The sequence below is a fragment of the Hemiscyllium ocellatum genome, chromosome 35, assembly GCF_020745735.1.
Source record: "Hemiscyllium ocellatum isolate sHemOce1 chromosome 35, sHemOce1.pat.X.cur, whole genome shotgun sequence".
Lineage (NCBI taxonomy): Eukaryota > Metazoa > Chordata > Chondrichthyes > Orectolobiformes > Hemiscylliidae > Hemiscyllium > Hemiscyllium ocellatum.
Window position 1 is genome coordinate 36189511 of NC_083435.1, and position 14127 is coordinate 36203637.

At 45.7% G+C, this 14127-nt stretch overlaps 1 protein-coding gene across 9 annotated transcripts in view; it reads left to right on the top strand.

The window, feature by feature from the left end:
- Positions 1 to 257: 257 nt before the first annotated feature.
- LOC132832900 (class I histocompatibility antigen, F10 alpha chain-like) overlaps positions 258 to 14127 on the top strand; it is a 195129-nt gene continuing 181259 nt past the window's right edge. For 5 of the 9 annotated variants that reach the window (XM_060851113.1, XM_060851116.1, XM_060851117.1 and 2 more), the window contains exons 1-5: positions 1107 to 1252; positions 2900 to 3160; positions 6473 to 6748; positions 6865 to 7143; positions 9427 to 9555. In XM_060851113.1, coding sequence (XP_060707096.1) covers positions 1189 to 1252; positions 2900 to 3160; positions 6473 to 6748; positions 6865 to 7143; positions 9427 to 9555 — 1009 coding nt within the window. In that variant the 5' untranslated portion in view covers positions 1107 to 1188. Of the gene's footprint in view, positions 462 to 1106; positions 1253 to 2899; positions 3161 to 6472; positions 6749 to 6864; positions 7144 to 9426; positions 9556 to 14127 lie in introns of those variants that run through there. The other 4 variants (XM_060851119.1, XM_060851120.1, XM_060851121.1 and 1 more) reach the window with 3 other exon arrangements.

A 14127-nucleotide genomic window follows, 5' to 3' on the forward strand; every position in this document is an offset into this window, starting at 1 on the left:
TCATCAAAATATTTATGAATAAAGTATATTTTTGAAATAAAAAAAAGACCTGAGAGGCTTCCCCATTGGGGCAGGAGTCCTTAAATACAAAGACCACACCCTGATTCCTGCTGGGGAGGAAAAGCAATTCTGACAGTTTCTGTTTCCCTGCGGGTAACACAACCTGTCTGAGTCTGATCTCCCTGGTAACTGGTGACAGAAATCTGATCATCCCTTTAGTGGGTATTTTACTGAGACTGGGACCAATCATTGACTCTCTGCTTCTGCAGCTTGAAGTTCAGGAAATGACCTGCAGCTCAGCAAGTGGAGTCAAAGTAAGTGTTTTGTTCTTCCAGACTCTCAATAGCAGTTTTCCCCTCTGTGTTTTATTCCCAATCACTGATTGGAATAGGGAGAGTGGATTCCCAGAATGTTGCTGATCCTTCTCTCCATCTCCCTGTGTTTTTCCCGGGTCTCTCCCGGTAAGTACAGAATTCAGCTTTCCATTCTCTCTCTCTCTCTCTCTCTCTGTGTCTGGGGTGAATGTGAGTCTCTTGGGGAGAGTTTGAAATGGGGGATGTTTGATCAGCCGCCTGTTATACAGCCAGCCTGATCTTTTACACATTGAAGGCAGCACAGTCTGGGAGACTCTGATGGGATTTGTGTCCAGGTCTCCTGACAGCAGGATGTAGAAACCCCGAGATCAGAGAAACTCCGAGCAAATGGGAAATGGTTCCAATGGACAATTTTAATTTTCACATCGATTGGGAGAAGCCAAACAGCTTCATCATTCCTGGTCTAAAGTCTTGTAAACACTGCGGGGAGGAGAAGGAGACTCCATGTTTAACCCAGCCCAGGCCCAGCTGTGATGCCCTCATGGTTGAATAGGCCGGGTTATCTCAGACACCAACATCCTACTGGCCGTGTATAAAGGGCTGATTAAAAAGCTCAGTGAAGGACAGTGGGGATCCTGCTCGGGATTGTCCATCCCCCTGTTTGACAGAGAGACTGTTCACACAGTGACTGTCCCCCATGGTCTCACACTTCATCCTCCCAAATATTCCTGTTTCTCTTCATTTCAATCCGGATTCATTCACACCGCATCTTTTCTGGTTTTGGCGATAAACCACAGACCTGCCCTTGGGTTGTCCTGAATTCCTCACTCCGGATGCTCCCTGGTCAGGAAGGTTTCCTCAATATCTTTCTTCAATGCATTCTAGGTTACTTGTCCAGGACAATGATATACCGGTTGTGTCTCAGGTCACTGTTGCAGGTTAGTGAAAGACCCAAGGTTTGTGATCGACTATGTGCAAGTTGCTATTAAAATTTAGAGATGGATGCAATTGTGGTGGGTGTTGCTGGCTGGGCTCGCAATTATTACTCATCCTGAGTTGGAGTTATATATTCATCCAGTAAAGAAGCGACTCCTCAACCTATCGAGTCTGTACTGCCAGCAATACACTAAATCTACATTCGTCCCACTTCCAAGTGAACGGCCCGGAACCATGAATGTGCTCATCGAAGGTTCACCCAAATAATTTTGATCTGTTGTGACTGTTCCCACCTCAACTCCCCTCCCCAGGCAGTGCATTCCAGCCCAACTCCCTCTCAGTGAAAAAGACTTTTCCTCAAATCCCTTCGAAACTTCCTGCCTCTCTCGTTAAAATTTTGCCCCCTTGCTATTGATCATTCCAAAGGGAACACATGCCCTTACGAGGGTGCTGGCGAGCTGTGGGGTTTGGATACACACCCAGTGCTGTTAAACAGGGAGTTCCAGGATTATGAACCAGCAAATGTTATGGAATGGCGATATATTTCCAAATGATGGTGTGTGGCCTGGAGGGGAATTTCCAGGGGTTAGTGTACGTTTGCATCTCTTGCTGTTGTCCTCCTCGAAGGTAGATGGTAGATGTCACACGTTTGGAAGGTGCTGTCAGAGAAGTTGTGTTAAGTTTCTGCAGTGAATCTTGGAGATGGTACACACTGCTGTGCATTGGTTTAAATAAAGAATGAATGATGACATTGCTAGTTTTTGGGGAATGAAGAGGTGAATTACTTACTGCAGAATTCCTAAAATCTGACCTGCTCTTGCTTACAGTAACATGGTTAATCCACTTCAGTTTCTGAACAATTCAGTGATGGTAACACCATTGAATATTAAAGGGATGCATTGCATTCTCACCTATTTCAGTTGGTCAGTACATGAGACCTGTGTTTGGTTCCAATATAACTTGCTACTTACCAGCCAAAGCCTGAATATTATCCAGGTGTTGCTCCATTTGGAAATGGACTGTTTCAATATTTGAGGAGTCGGAACAATGCTGAATGTTGTGCCGTCATCGGCAAACATTCTTATTTCTGACATTATAATGGAGGGAAAGTGCCTGAGAAGCTGCTGGCAAGATGTCCTGGAGCTGCTACACCTGACCTCCAACAATTGCAACCATTTTCCCATGCGCCAAGTATGAATCCAACCAACAGAAAGCTGATTCCCATTGATTCCAGTTTTGCTGGGCTCCTTGATGCCACACTCGGTCAAAGGTGATACTGATATCAAGGGCTGTCACTCTCACCTCACTGCTGGGATCAGCTGTTTTGTCCATGTTTGAACCAAGGCTGTAATGTGGTCCTGGGGGAAGCTAAACCTGACGTCACTGAGCAGGTTATTGCTGTTTGATGGCACTGTTGGTGACACTATCCACCAGTTTATTGATGATCGAGAACAGGCTGATGGAGTGGTTAATTCACTGGGTTGGATTTGTCCTGCTTTTTTGTGTACAGGTCATACCTGAGCAATTTTCCACATTGTCACGTTGAGCTGTACTGGAACATCTTGGTTAGGTGTGTCGGAATTTCAGGGGCATAAGTCTTCAATACTATGTAAATGTTTATTAACCCCTTCTTTAACTGATATTTGCAGACACCCACTCACTGACTGTGATCTACACGGCAGTCTCTGGCATTAAGGATTTTCCGGAGGTGACTAACATTGCGATAGTCAATGGAGTTCAACTCAATTATCATGACACTAATATTGGTCGGATGGTCCCCAGGCAGCAGTTCATGGTGGACTATTTTGATGCAGAGTACTGGGAATATCTCACAGGTCTCGGGAATACACGATCAGACATGGCAAAGGAGAATCTGAATACAATGATGAAAAGTACAAACCGGACATCTGGTAAGTTCAGTGATATGGAATTTCATAGAATTCCTACAATGTGGAAGCAGGCCACTTGAGTCCATATTGACTCTCCAAAGAACATCCCACCCACTCCATTCCTGTAACTCCACATTTTTCATGGCTAACCCACCGAGCCTGCACGTCCTGAGACGTTATGGGTAATTTAGCATGGTCAATCCACTAACCTGCATTGGACTGTGGGAAGAAACTGGAGCACCCAGAGAATGCAGACACAGGGAGAACGTGTAAACTCCATATGGACAGTCACCTGAGGCGAGGATTGAACCTGGGTCCCTGATGCTGTGAGTCAACAGTGCTAACCACTGAGCTGCTGGGCTTCCATTTCTCCAATTCGGATTATTTTCTCACTGTCTGTCTGATCTCTCTCTCTGTGTAAGAAATAGGAACAGGAGCAGGCCATTCGAATTGTCCAACCTGCTCACTCATTCAATGGGATCATGGCTGATCCAACATTCCTCACATTCACTTTCCTTTCTCTGCAAACTCACGATTCCCCGATCGATCCAAAATTCTCCGTCTCAGCCTTAAAATATGATTGGACTGGGGTGGACAAAGTTACGTGGCACCAGGCCACAGTTCAGCAGGTTTATCTAGAATCACAATTTGAATTTTTACCTGATGAGGGAGCAACGCTTCGAAAGCTTGTGATTTCAAATAAACCTGCTGGACCATAACCTGGTGTCATGTGACCTCTGACCTTAGCCTTAATCGCGCACAAGGATGTGTTCCCCACAGCTCTCTCTGGCAAGGACTATCAATCCTCCTCATCTCAATTTTAAATGGGCACCCCTTTATTCTGAGTCTGTGCCCTCTGAGCCTAGACTCTCCCATGAAGAAAAACATCCTCTCAGTATTTATCCTGTCCAGCCCCTTCAGAATTTGATATGTTTCAATGGGATCACCTCTCATCCTTCGAAACTCCAGTAAATAGACTCCCATACAAAGAACAAAGAACAAAGAAAATTTACAGCCCAGGAACAGGCCCATCGGCATTCTAAGCCTGATCCAAATGTACTGTCTAAACCTGTCGGTCAATTCCTAAGCATCTGTATCCCTATGCTCTCCAACTACTCGTGCATCTGTCCAGACGGATCTTAACTGAATCTACTGTGCCTGCCTCTATGCTGGCAATGCACTCCAAATACCCACCACTCTCTGTGTGATGTACTTGCCACGTGTACCCCCTTAAACTTTCCAGCTCTCAGTGTGACCTCTCGTTACTGAATCCTTCTCCCTGGGAAAAAGCTTGTCTCTATCCACCCTGTTTATATCCTTTATAATTTTATAAACCTCAACCAGGTCCCCCCTCAATCTCCTTTTTTCTAATGAAAATAAACCTAACCTACTCAACCTTTCTTCATAGCTAGCACCTTCCATACCAGGCAACCCTCTGCACCCTCTCCAAAGTGTCCACATCCTTTTGGTAATGTGGCGACCAGAACTGTACACAGTATTCTAAATGCGGCTGAACCAATGTCGTGTACAATGTTAACATGACCTGCCAGCTCTTATACTCAATACCCCATCCAATGAAGGCAAGCCTTCTTGACTACTCTATCCACCTGTGCAGCAACCTTCAGGGTACAATGGACCTGCACTCCCAGATCTCTCTGCCCATCAACTTTTCCCAAGGCTTTTCCATTCATTGTATAATTCACTCTAGAATTAGTCTTGTCTAAATGCATCACCTCATATTGTCTGGATTGAAATCCATCTGCCACTTTTCCGCCCAACTCTCCAGTCTATCTATATCCTCCTGTATTCTCTGACAGTCCCTTATGCTTTCTGCTACTCGACCAATCTTTGTGTCATCTACAAACTTGCTGATCATTCCAACAGTGCTCTCTTCCAGATCATTTATGTAGATTACAAACAATAGTGGCCCCAACACTGACCCCTGTGAAACACCACTGGTCACCTTTCTCCATTTCGAGAAACTCCCTTCAACTGCTACTCTCTGTCTCCTGTTGCTCAACCAGTTTCTTAACCACCTAGCTAGAACACCCTGCACACCATGTGACTTCACTTTCTCCATCAGTCTCCCATGGGGAACCTTATCAAATGCCTTACTAAAGTCCATGTATATGACATCAACAGCCCTTCCTTCATCTCTCAACTTGGTCAGTATTGTTTAGCCTTTGCTCATATGACAATCCCTCCACACCAGGGATCCTCCTAGTGAGCCTTCTCTGAACTGCCTGGAATGAAATATTACTTTTCCTTAAATAAGAGAATAAAACTGCTCTCAGTACTGCAGATGTGGTCTCACCAGCATCTTGTACCATTGTATTAAGACTTCCCTACACATATACTCTAACCCCTTGAAACAAGGGACAACAGTTCATGCCCCTTCCTGGTTACCTGCTGCCCTTGTGTGCTAGCTTTCTGTGTTTCCTGTATAAATTCCTTTTTATTTCAGCTTTTCTCCAGTTTCAATGAGACTCTGTTCTCCCTCTGTCTCCTTCTGAGCTTCCTACTCCATTCCCCAGGGTTCAGGGTCACTCACTGAAGGGTAGTGTTGTCTATGGTGCAGATGGTGTCCCTCTGGGTTCTGCATCAGAAGGTTGTAGGTACAAAGCCCCACCCCAGGGCATAAACCCAGCAATTACACTGAACATGCCAGTTCAGGCTGTACAGAATGCTGTGCTGTTGAAGTTGCTGTCTGTCAGATGAGATGCTGAACAGACTCTCCGTTGGCTTTATGTAGATGAAGAGCAGGGAGGTTATCCCCAACACCCTGGTCAGTATCAAACTTCAGTTTTCATCATTTGGAAGTTTGTAGGAGCCTTCCTGTGTGCAAATTATCTCCCACATTGCCTCCTTTTAAAACAATTACTAAAGGTAATGAATTACATCACACTTCAGCATTCCTAGAGATCAAGAAACTTGCTTTTTAAAAACAAGTTTAATTTTATTCTTTTTCTTTCCAATGAGTGACAGGCAGGAACAGAGCCTGAGTTATACTGTTCCCTGTAACATTTCAGCATTCCTTATGGAGTACAATTTGAACAGGAGATTTGCAGAGTGTTACTCTATTCCTTTTCCCTATTCTGACTGAGATATTTATAAAGTTGCATCACACTAATGAAGATCAAGAGATGGTTCATGATTGAGTGAGTGATCTACTCAGTCCATCCCCCACCACTAACCTCTGGGTCACTCCACTCAGTCCATCCCCAGCACTGATCCCTGATTCTACCTGACGCTAGATTGTGTTTCCCCTCTGATCAGAGTGATTGTCATTTTATGCAAAAAATTAAATACTATTTCCTGTTTGATCACCGATAGGAATTCATGTGTTTCAATGGATAGCAATTGCCGAGATCACTGATGACGGCTCTATTAAGAGATCGATGCGAGTTGGATTTGATGGAGAGGATTACCTCAGCTTAGAGCCAGATAGAATGAGATGGATTGCAACCAATCACAATGCAGTAAAGACTAAAGAGAAATGGAATGCTGATGAATCCTGGAACAAATATTGGGAAACACATCTCAAGCAAGGATTTGTTCAGAATTTAAAGAGATATTTGCAAGCTGGAAAGCAGTATTTTGGAAGGAAAGGTATATATTTCAGTTTTGATCCCATGTTCTGATCTAACCTCACTGATCTATGAAACCGTTCTCCCATTCCACTCAGTGTCTGTCTATTGTTTGTGTTTTCCCCTATCCCATCACAGTTCAGCCTGAAGTGTTCATCTCCAGGAGGGAGCCCAATGGTCAGGACAAGCCGCTCACTCTCTCCTGCCTGGTCACTGGGTTTTATCCTGTAGACATCGAGGTGACCTGGCTAAGGAATGGAGAGGTCATGTCTGGGACCCAATCCTCAGGGGTACGACCGAACCACGATGGGACCCATCAGATCCAGAAAGAGATTGAGATCAATGCTGGGAATGAGGATCAATACTCCTGTCAAATTGAACACAGCAGCCTGGCAGAGGCCCAGCTCTATCAGTGGGGTAAGGGACTGGAGAGTGTGTGTGTGTCTGTGTGTGTGTGTGTGTCTGTTTGTGTGTGTGTGTCTGTGTGTGTGTCCATTTTTTTTACAACACCTAAACTTTTAAAACTATGAACATACTTTGATAGCTCTTTCTGAGATTGACCTTAGATTTTCTGAGACTCACACTTCCCCAGACTGGGTACAATGATGGTGGGTGGAATTCCCTCTTTTAGTAAGGAGGGGAGGTGATGACGAGGTGGTATTATCACGAAACTATTAATCCAGAGACCTGAATAACATCCTGGTGACCTGAGTTTGTATTCAATATGTTAGATGGTGGAAGTTGATTTGAATGAAAATCTGGAATTAAGAGTCTAATAATGACAATGAAACCATTGTTGTGTAAACCTGTTTGGTTCATGAATTCCCGTTTGGGTGGAAATCAGCCGTTCTCACCTCCATGTGACTCCAGACATACAGCAGTGTGGGTAACTCTCAACTGCCCTCTGACCAATTAGGATTGATTTATAAATGCTAGACCAGACAGTAACACTGCTGTTTATGATTTATAGAAATTACGTAAAGTTAAATGTTCGAGGGTTATTCAGTAAGTTCTCAGATGATATGAAATGAGTGGTGGGACATAGTGAAGAGGATAGCCTTCGATTACAGGAAGATATAGATGTTCTGGTCAGGTGGGCTGATCAGTGCCAAATGGAATTCACTCTGAATAAGGCGAAGATGATGCACTGGGGCAGGACAACCAAGGCAAGGGAATACATGATGGATCCTGGGAAGCACCGAGAATCAGAGGGCCGTTGATGTGCCTGGTCACTGGTCCCTTAAGGTATTAGGACAGGGAGATGAAGTGGTTAAGAAGGCATGTGTTACACTTGCCTTTTATTAACTGCGTCATAGATTTGAAGATAAAGGAAGTTACACCGGACATGTGTCAAAACTTGGTTATATCACAGCGAGATTATTGTATACAGTTCTGGAATCCATATTACGGCACGGTGGCTCAGTGGTTAGCACTGCTGCCTCACAGTTCCAGGGACCCAAGTTCGAATCCCAAGTCGGTGGCCTGTCTGTGTGGAGTTTACACTTTCTCCCTATTTCTGTGTGGGTTTCCTCTGGGTGCTCCAGTTTCCTGCCACAGTCCAAAGATGTGCAGGTTAGGGTGAATTGGCCATGCTAAATTGCCCATAGTGTTAGGTGCATTAGTCAGAGGGAAATGTAGGGAAATGAACAAAGAACAAAGAAAATTTACATCACAGGAACCGGCCCTTCGGCCCCCCAAGACTAAAAGTGTTGCTCAATTCTTCAGCATCTGTATCCCTCTGCTCCCCACCTACCCATACATCTGTCCAGACGCACCTTAAATGAATCTATCGTGCCTGCCTCTACCACCTCTCCTGGCAACGCATTCCAGGCACCTACCACCCTCTGTGTGAAGTATTTGCCGCATGTATCCCCCTTAAACTTTTCACCTCTCACCTTGAATGTGTGACCTCTCGTTATTGAATCCTTCACCCTGGGAAAAAGCTTATTCCTATCCACCCTGTGTATACCCTTCATGATTTTGTAGACCTCAATCAGGTCCCCCCTCAATCTCCTTTTTTCTAATGAAAACAATTCTAACCTACTCAACCCCTCTTTATAGCTAGCACCCTCCATACCAGGTAACATCCTCATAAACCTTCTCTGCACCCTCTCCAAAGCTGAAAATGTGTTGTTGGAAAAGCGGAGCAGGTCAGGCAGCATCCAAGGAGCAGGAGAATCGACATTTCAGGCATGAGCCCTTCTTCAGCTCTGATCTCCAGCATCTGCAGTCCTCACTTTCACCCTCTCCAAAGCGTCCACATCCTTTTGGTAATGTGGCGACCAGAACTGTACACAGTATTCTAAATGCGACCGAACCAATGTCATGTACAATGTTAACATGACCTGCCAGCTCTTATACTCAATACCCCGTCCGATGAAGGCATGCCTTCTTGACCACTCTATCCACCTGTTCAGCAACCTTCAGGGTACACTGGACCTGCACTCCCAGATCTCTCTGCTCATCAACCTTTTCCAAGACTGTTCCGTTTACAGTATATTTCGCTCTAGAATTAGACTTCCCAAAATGCATCACCTCACCTTTGTCTGGATTGAACTCCATCTGCCACTTCTCCGCCCAGCTCTCCAGTCTATCCATATCCTCCTGTATTCTTTGACAGTCCCCTATGCTTTCTGCTACCTCACCATTCTTTGTATCTTCTGCAAAATTACTGATCAGACCAACTATGTCCTCTTCCAGATCGTTTATGTATATCACAAACAACAGTGACCCCAGCACTGACCCCTGTGGAACACCACCGGTCACCTTTCTCCATTTGGAGCAACTCCAGTCTTCCAGTCTCTCGGAAGACTTCGCGACGGCTGGTGGGTAAGTTTGGTCGCTTATTTATTAGTTAAAAATTTAAAGTTTTCCTTTTAAAAAAGCGGTAGCAGACCCGGAAGGCGCGCTAGGTTACCTGGGTAAGGTTTTTTTTTCTCTCCCCTTATTTAAACGCGGGCTCCGAGTTTTAGGCCTCAGTCTCTCGGAAGACTTCGCGACGGCTGGTGGGTAAGTTTGGTCGCTTATTTATTAGTTAAAAATTTAAAGTTTTCCTTTTAAAAAAGCGGTAGCAGATCCGGAAGGCGCGCTAGGTTACCTGGGTAAGGTTTTTTTTTCTCTCCCCTTATTTAAACGCGTAGGCGAGTCACCCGAGGCACTACACGAGTAGTGCCTCCCACCCTTCCACCTCCTCTAACCTAATAATAAGACCAATTGTGACTAGCGGGTAAGTGCTGCATTTTCCTTGTTTGTTTCTTTAGATTTAGTTGGTTTTTGTTTTTTTTTAAGGAAAGCTTACTTTTAGAGGGATGGCAGTGCAGAGAGGGCAATGTTCCTCTTGCAACATGTATGAGGTGAGGGAAGCCATTAGCGTCCCTGCTGAGTACACTTGCAAGAAGTGCACCCATCTCCAGCTCCTCCAAACCCGTGTTAGGGAACTGGAGCTGGAGTTGGATGAACTGCGGATCATTCGGGAGGCAGAGGAGGTCATAGATCGGAGCTATAGGCAAGTAGTTACTCCGAAAGTTCAAGATAGATGGGTGACAGTGAGGGGGAGTGGGAGGAGGAAGCCAGTGCAGGGACCCCCTGCGGTCATTCCCCTCAAGAACAAGTATACCGTTTTGGATACTTGTGGGGGGGATGACTTACCAGGGGCAAGCAACGAGGTTCAGGCCTCTGGCACGGAGCCTGGCCCCGTTGCTCAGAAGGGTAGGGTGGAGAAAGGTAGAGCAATAGTTCTTGGGGACTCGATAGTGAGGGGTACAGACAGACGGTTTTGTGGGGGCGACAGGGACTCACGTTTGGTATGTTGCCTCCCAGGTGCAAGGGTACGTGATGTCACTGATCGTGTTTTCCGGGTCCTTAAGGGGGAGGGGGAGCAGCCCCAGATCGTGGTCCACATTGGCACCAACGATATAGGTAGGAAGAGGGGTGAGGATGTAAGGCAGGCTTTCAGGGAGCTAGGTTGGAAGCTCAGAGTTAGAACAAACAGAGTTGTAGTCTCTGGTTTGTTACCCGTGCCACGTGATAGAGAGTCGAGGAACAGGGAGAGAGAGCAGTTAAATGCGTGGCTACAGGGATGGTGCAGGAGGGAGGGATTCCGGTTTCTGGATAACTGGGGTCCTTTCTGGGGAAGGTGGGACCTCTATAAAAAGGATGGTCTACACTTGAACCTGAGGGGCACCAGTATCCTTGGGGGGAGGTTTGCTAGTGCTCTTTGGGAGGGTTTAAACTAACTCCGCGGGGGCATGGGAACCAGGACTGTAGCTTTAGGGTACAGGACCTTGAGTGTAGGGAGGCTAGGAATAATGCAGCGATCTCTAAGGAGGGTGCCTGTAACCAGAAAGGTGGATTGAAGTGTGTATACTTCAATGCCAGAAGTATAAGGAATAAGGTAGGTGAACTTGCAGCGTGGGTTGGTACCTGGGACTTCGATGTTGTGGCCATTACAGAGACGTGGGTAGAACAGGGACAAGAATGGCTGTTGCACGTTCCAGGGTTCAAATGTTTTAGTAGGATCAGACATGGGGGTAAAAAAGGGGGAGGCGTGGCATTACTTGTCAAAGACAGTATCACAGCAGTGGAATGGACGATGGAAGAGGACTTGCCATCTGAGGTAGTTTGGGCTGAGGTTAGAAATAGGAAAGGTGAGGTCACCCTGTTAGGTGTTTTCTACAGGCCTCCTAATAGTCCTAGAGAAGTAGAGGATAATATTGCGAGGATGATTCAGGAAAAGAGTGAAGGTAGCAGGGTGGTTGTTATGGGGGACTTTAACTTCCCAGATATTGACTGGGAGAGCTATAGCTCGAGTTCATTAGATGGGTCGGTGTTTGTACAATGTGTGCAGGATGGTTTCCTGACACAATATGTCGACAGGCCAACAAGAGGGGAGGCTATATTGGATTTGGTTCTAGGTAATGAACCAGTCCAGGTGTTAGACTTGGAGGTAGGTGAGCACTTCGGGGACAGTGACCACAACTCGGTGACTTTTACTTTAGTGATGGAGAGGGATAATCGTGTGCCGCAGGGCAAGAGCTATAGCTGGGGGCAGGGAAATTATGATGCAGTGAGGCATGACTTAGGATGTGTGGATTGGAAAAACAGGCTTCAAGAGAAGAACACTAATGAGATGTGGGGAGTGTTCAAGGAGCAGCTACTGCGTGTCCTCGATAGGTATGTACCAGTCAGGCATGGTGTAAAGGGCCTTGTGAGGCAGCCGTGGTTTAGTAAGGAATTGGAGTCCCTTGTGAAAGGGAAGAAGGCGGCATATGTAAAGATGAGGCGTGAAGGTTCAGTAGGGGCGATTGAGAGTTATAAGGTAGCCAGGAAGGAGCTAAAGAGGGAGCTAAGAGAAGCGAGAAGGGGACATGAAAAGTCTTTAGCTGGTAGGATTAGGGAAAACCCAAAGGCTTTCTATAGGTATGTCAAGAATAAAAGGATGACTAGGGTAGGTATCGGTCCAGTCAAGGATAGTAGTGGGAAGTTGTGTGTGGAGGCGGAGGAGATTGGAGAGACATTAAATCAGTACTTTTCATCAGTATTCACTCAGGAACAGGACACTGTTGCTGATGTGAATATGGAATCACAAATAATTAGAATGGATGCCCTGGAAATATGCAGGGAAGAGGTTTTGGGAATATTGGAAAGGATGAATATAGATAAGTCTCCTGGGCCTGATGGCATTTACCCTAGGATCCTATGGGAAGCTAGGGAGGAGATAGCAGAGCCATTGGCCTGGATTTTTATGTCGTCGTTGTCAACGGGAATAGTACCAGAGGACTGGAGGATAGCGAATGTGGTCCCATTGTTCAAGAAAGGGAGTAGGGATAGCCCTAGTAACTATAGGCCAGTGAGTCTGACTTCAGTGGTGGGCAAAGTCTTAGAGAGAATGTTAAGGGATAAGATTTATGAACATCTGGGTAGGAATAACGTGATCAGGGATAGCCAGCATGGTTTTGTGAAGGGCAGGTCGTGCCTCACAAACCTTATTGAGTTCTTTGAGAAGGTGACCAAGGAAGTGGATGAGGGTAAAGCAGTAGATGTTGTGTATATGGATTTTAGTAAGGCGTTTGATAAGGTTCCCCATGGTAGGCTAATGCTAAAACTACGGAGGTATGGCATTGAGGATACATCAGAGGTTTGGATTAGGAATTGGCTGGCTGGAAGGAGACAGAGGGTAGTAGTTGATGGATTATGTTCATCTTGGAGCGCAGTTACTAGCAGTGTACCACAAGGATCTGTTTTGGGACCATTGCTTTTTGTTATCTTTATAAATGATCTAGAGGAAGGACTTGAAAGCTGGGTAAGCAAGTTTGCGGATGACACAAAAGTCGGTGGAGTTGTGGATAGTGAGGAAGGAAGTGGTAGGTTACAGCGGGATATAGATAAGTTGCAGAGCTGGGCGGAAATGTGGCAAATGGAATTCAATGTAGCTAAGTGTGAAGTCGTTCACTTTGGTAGGAATAACAAGATGATGGATTACTGGGCTAATGGTAGGCTACTTGGTAGTGTGGATGAGCAGAGGGATCTTGGTGTCCATGTACACAGATCTCTGAAAGTTGCCACCCAGGTAAATAGTGCTGTGAGGAAGGCATATGGTGTACTGGGCTTTATTGGCAGAGGAATTGAGTTCCGGAGTCCTGAGGTCATGTTGCAGTTGTATAAGACTCTGGTGCGGCCTCATCTGGAGTATTGTGTGCAGTTTTGGTCGCCATACTATAGGAAGGATGTGGAAGCTTTAGAACGAGTGCAGAGGAGGTTTACCAGGATGTTGCCTGGAATGGTAGGAAAATCTTATGAGGAAAGGCTGAGGCACTTGGGGCTGTTCTCATTGGAGAAGAGAAGGTTTAGGGGAGATCTGATAGAAGTGTATAAGATGATTAGGGGTTTAGATAGGGTAGATACTAAGAACCTTTAACCGCTAATGGAGTCAGGTGTTACTAGGGGACATAGCTTTAAATTAAGGGGTGGTAGGTATAGGACAGATGTTAGGGGTAGATTCTTCACACAGCGGGTTGTGAGTTCATGGAATGCCCTGCCCGTATCAGTGGTGAACTCTCCTTCTTTATGGTCATTTAAGAGGGCATTGGATAGGCATTTGGAAGTTATTGGGCTAGTATAGGTTAGGTAGGATTCGGTCGGCGCAACATCGAGGGCCGAAGGGCCTGTACTGCGCTGTATCCTTCTATGTTCTATATGTTCTAACTCCCTTCAACTATTAGTCTCTGTCTCCTGTTGCTCAACCAGTTCTTTATCCACCTAGCTAGAACACCCTGCACACCATGTGACTTCACTTTCTCCATTGGTTTACTGCGGGTAACCCTATCAAATGCCTTACTAAAGTCCATGTATATGACATCTACAGCCCTTCCTTCATCTATCAACTTGGTCACTTCCTCAAAG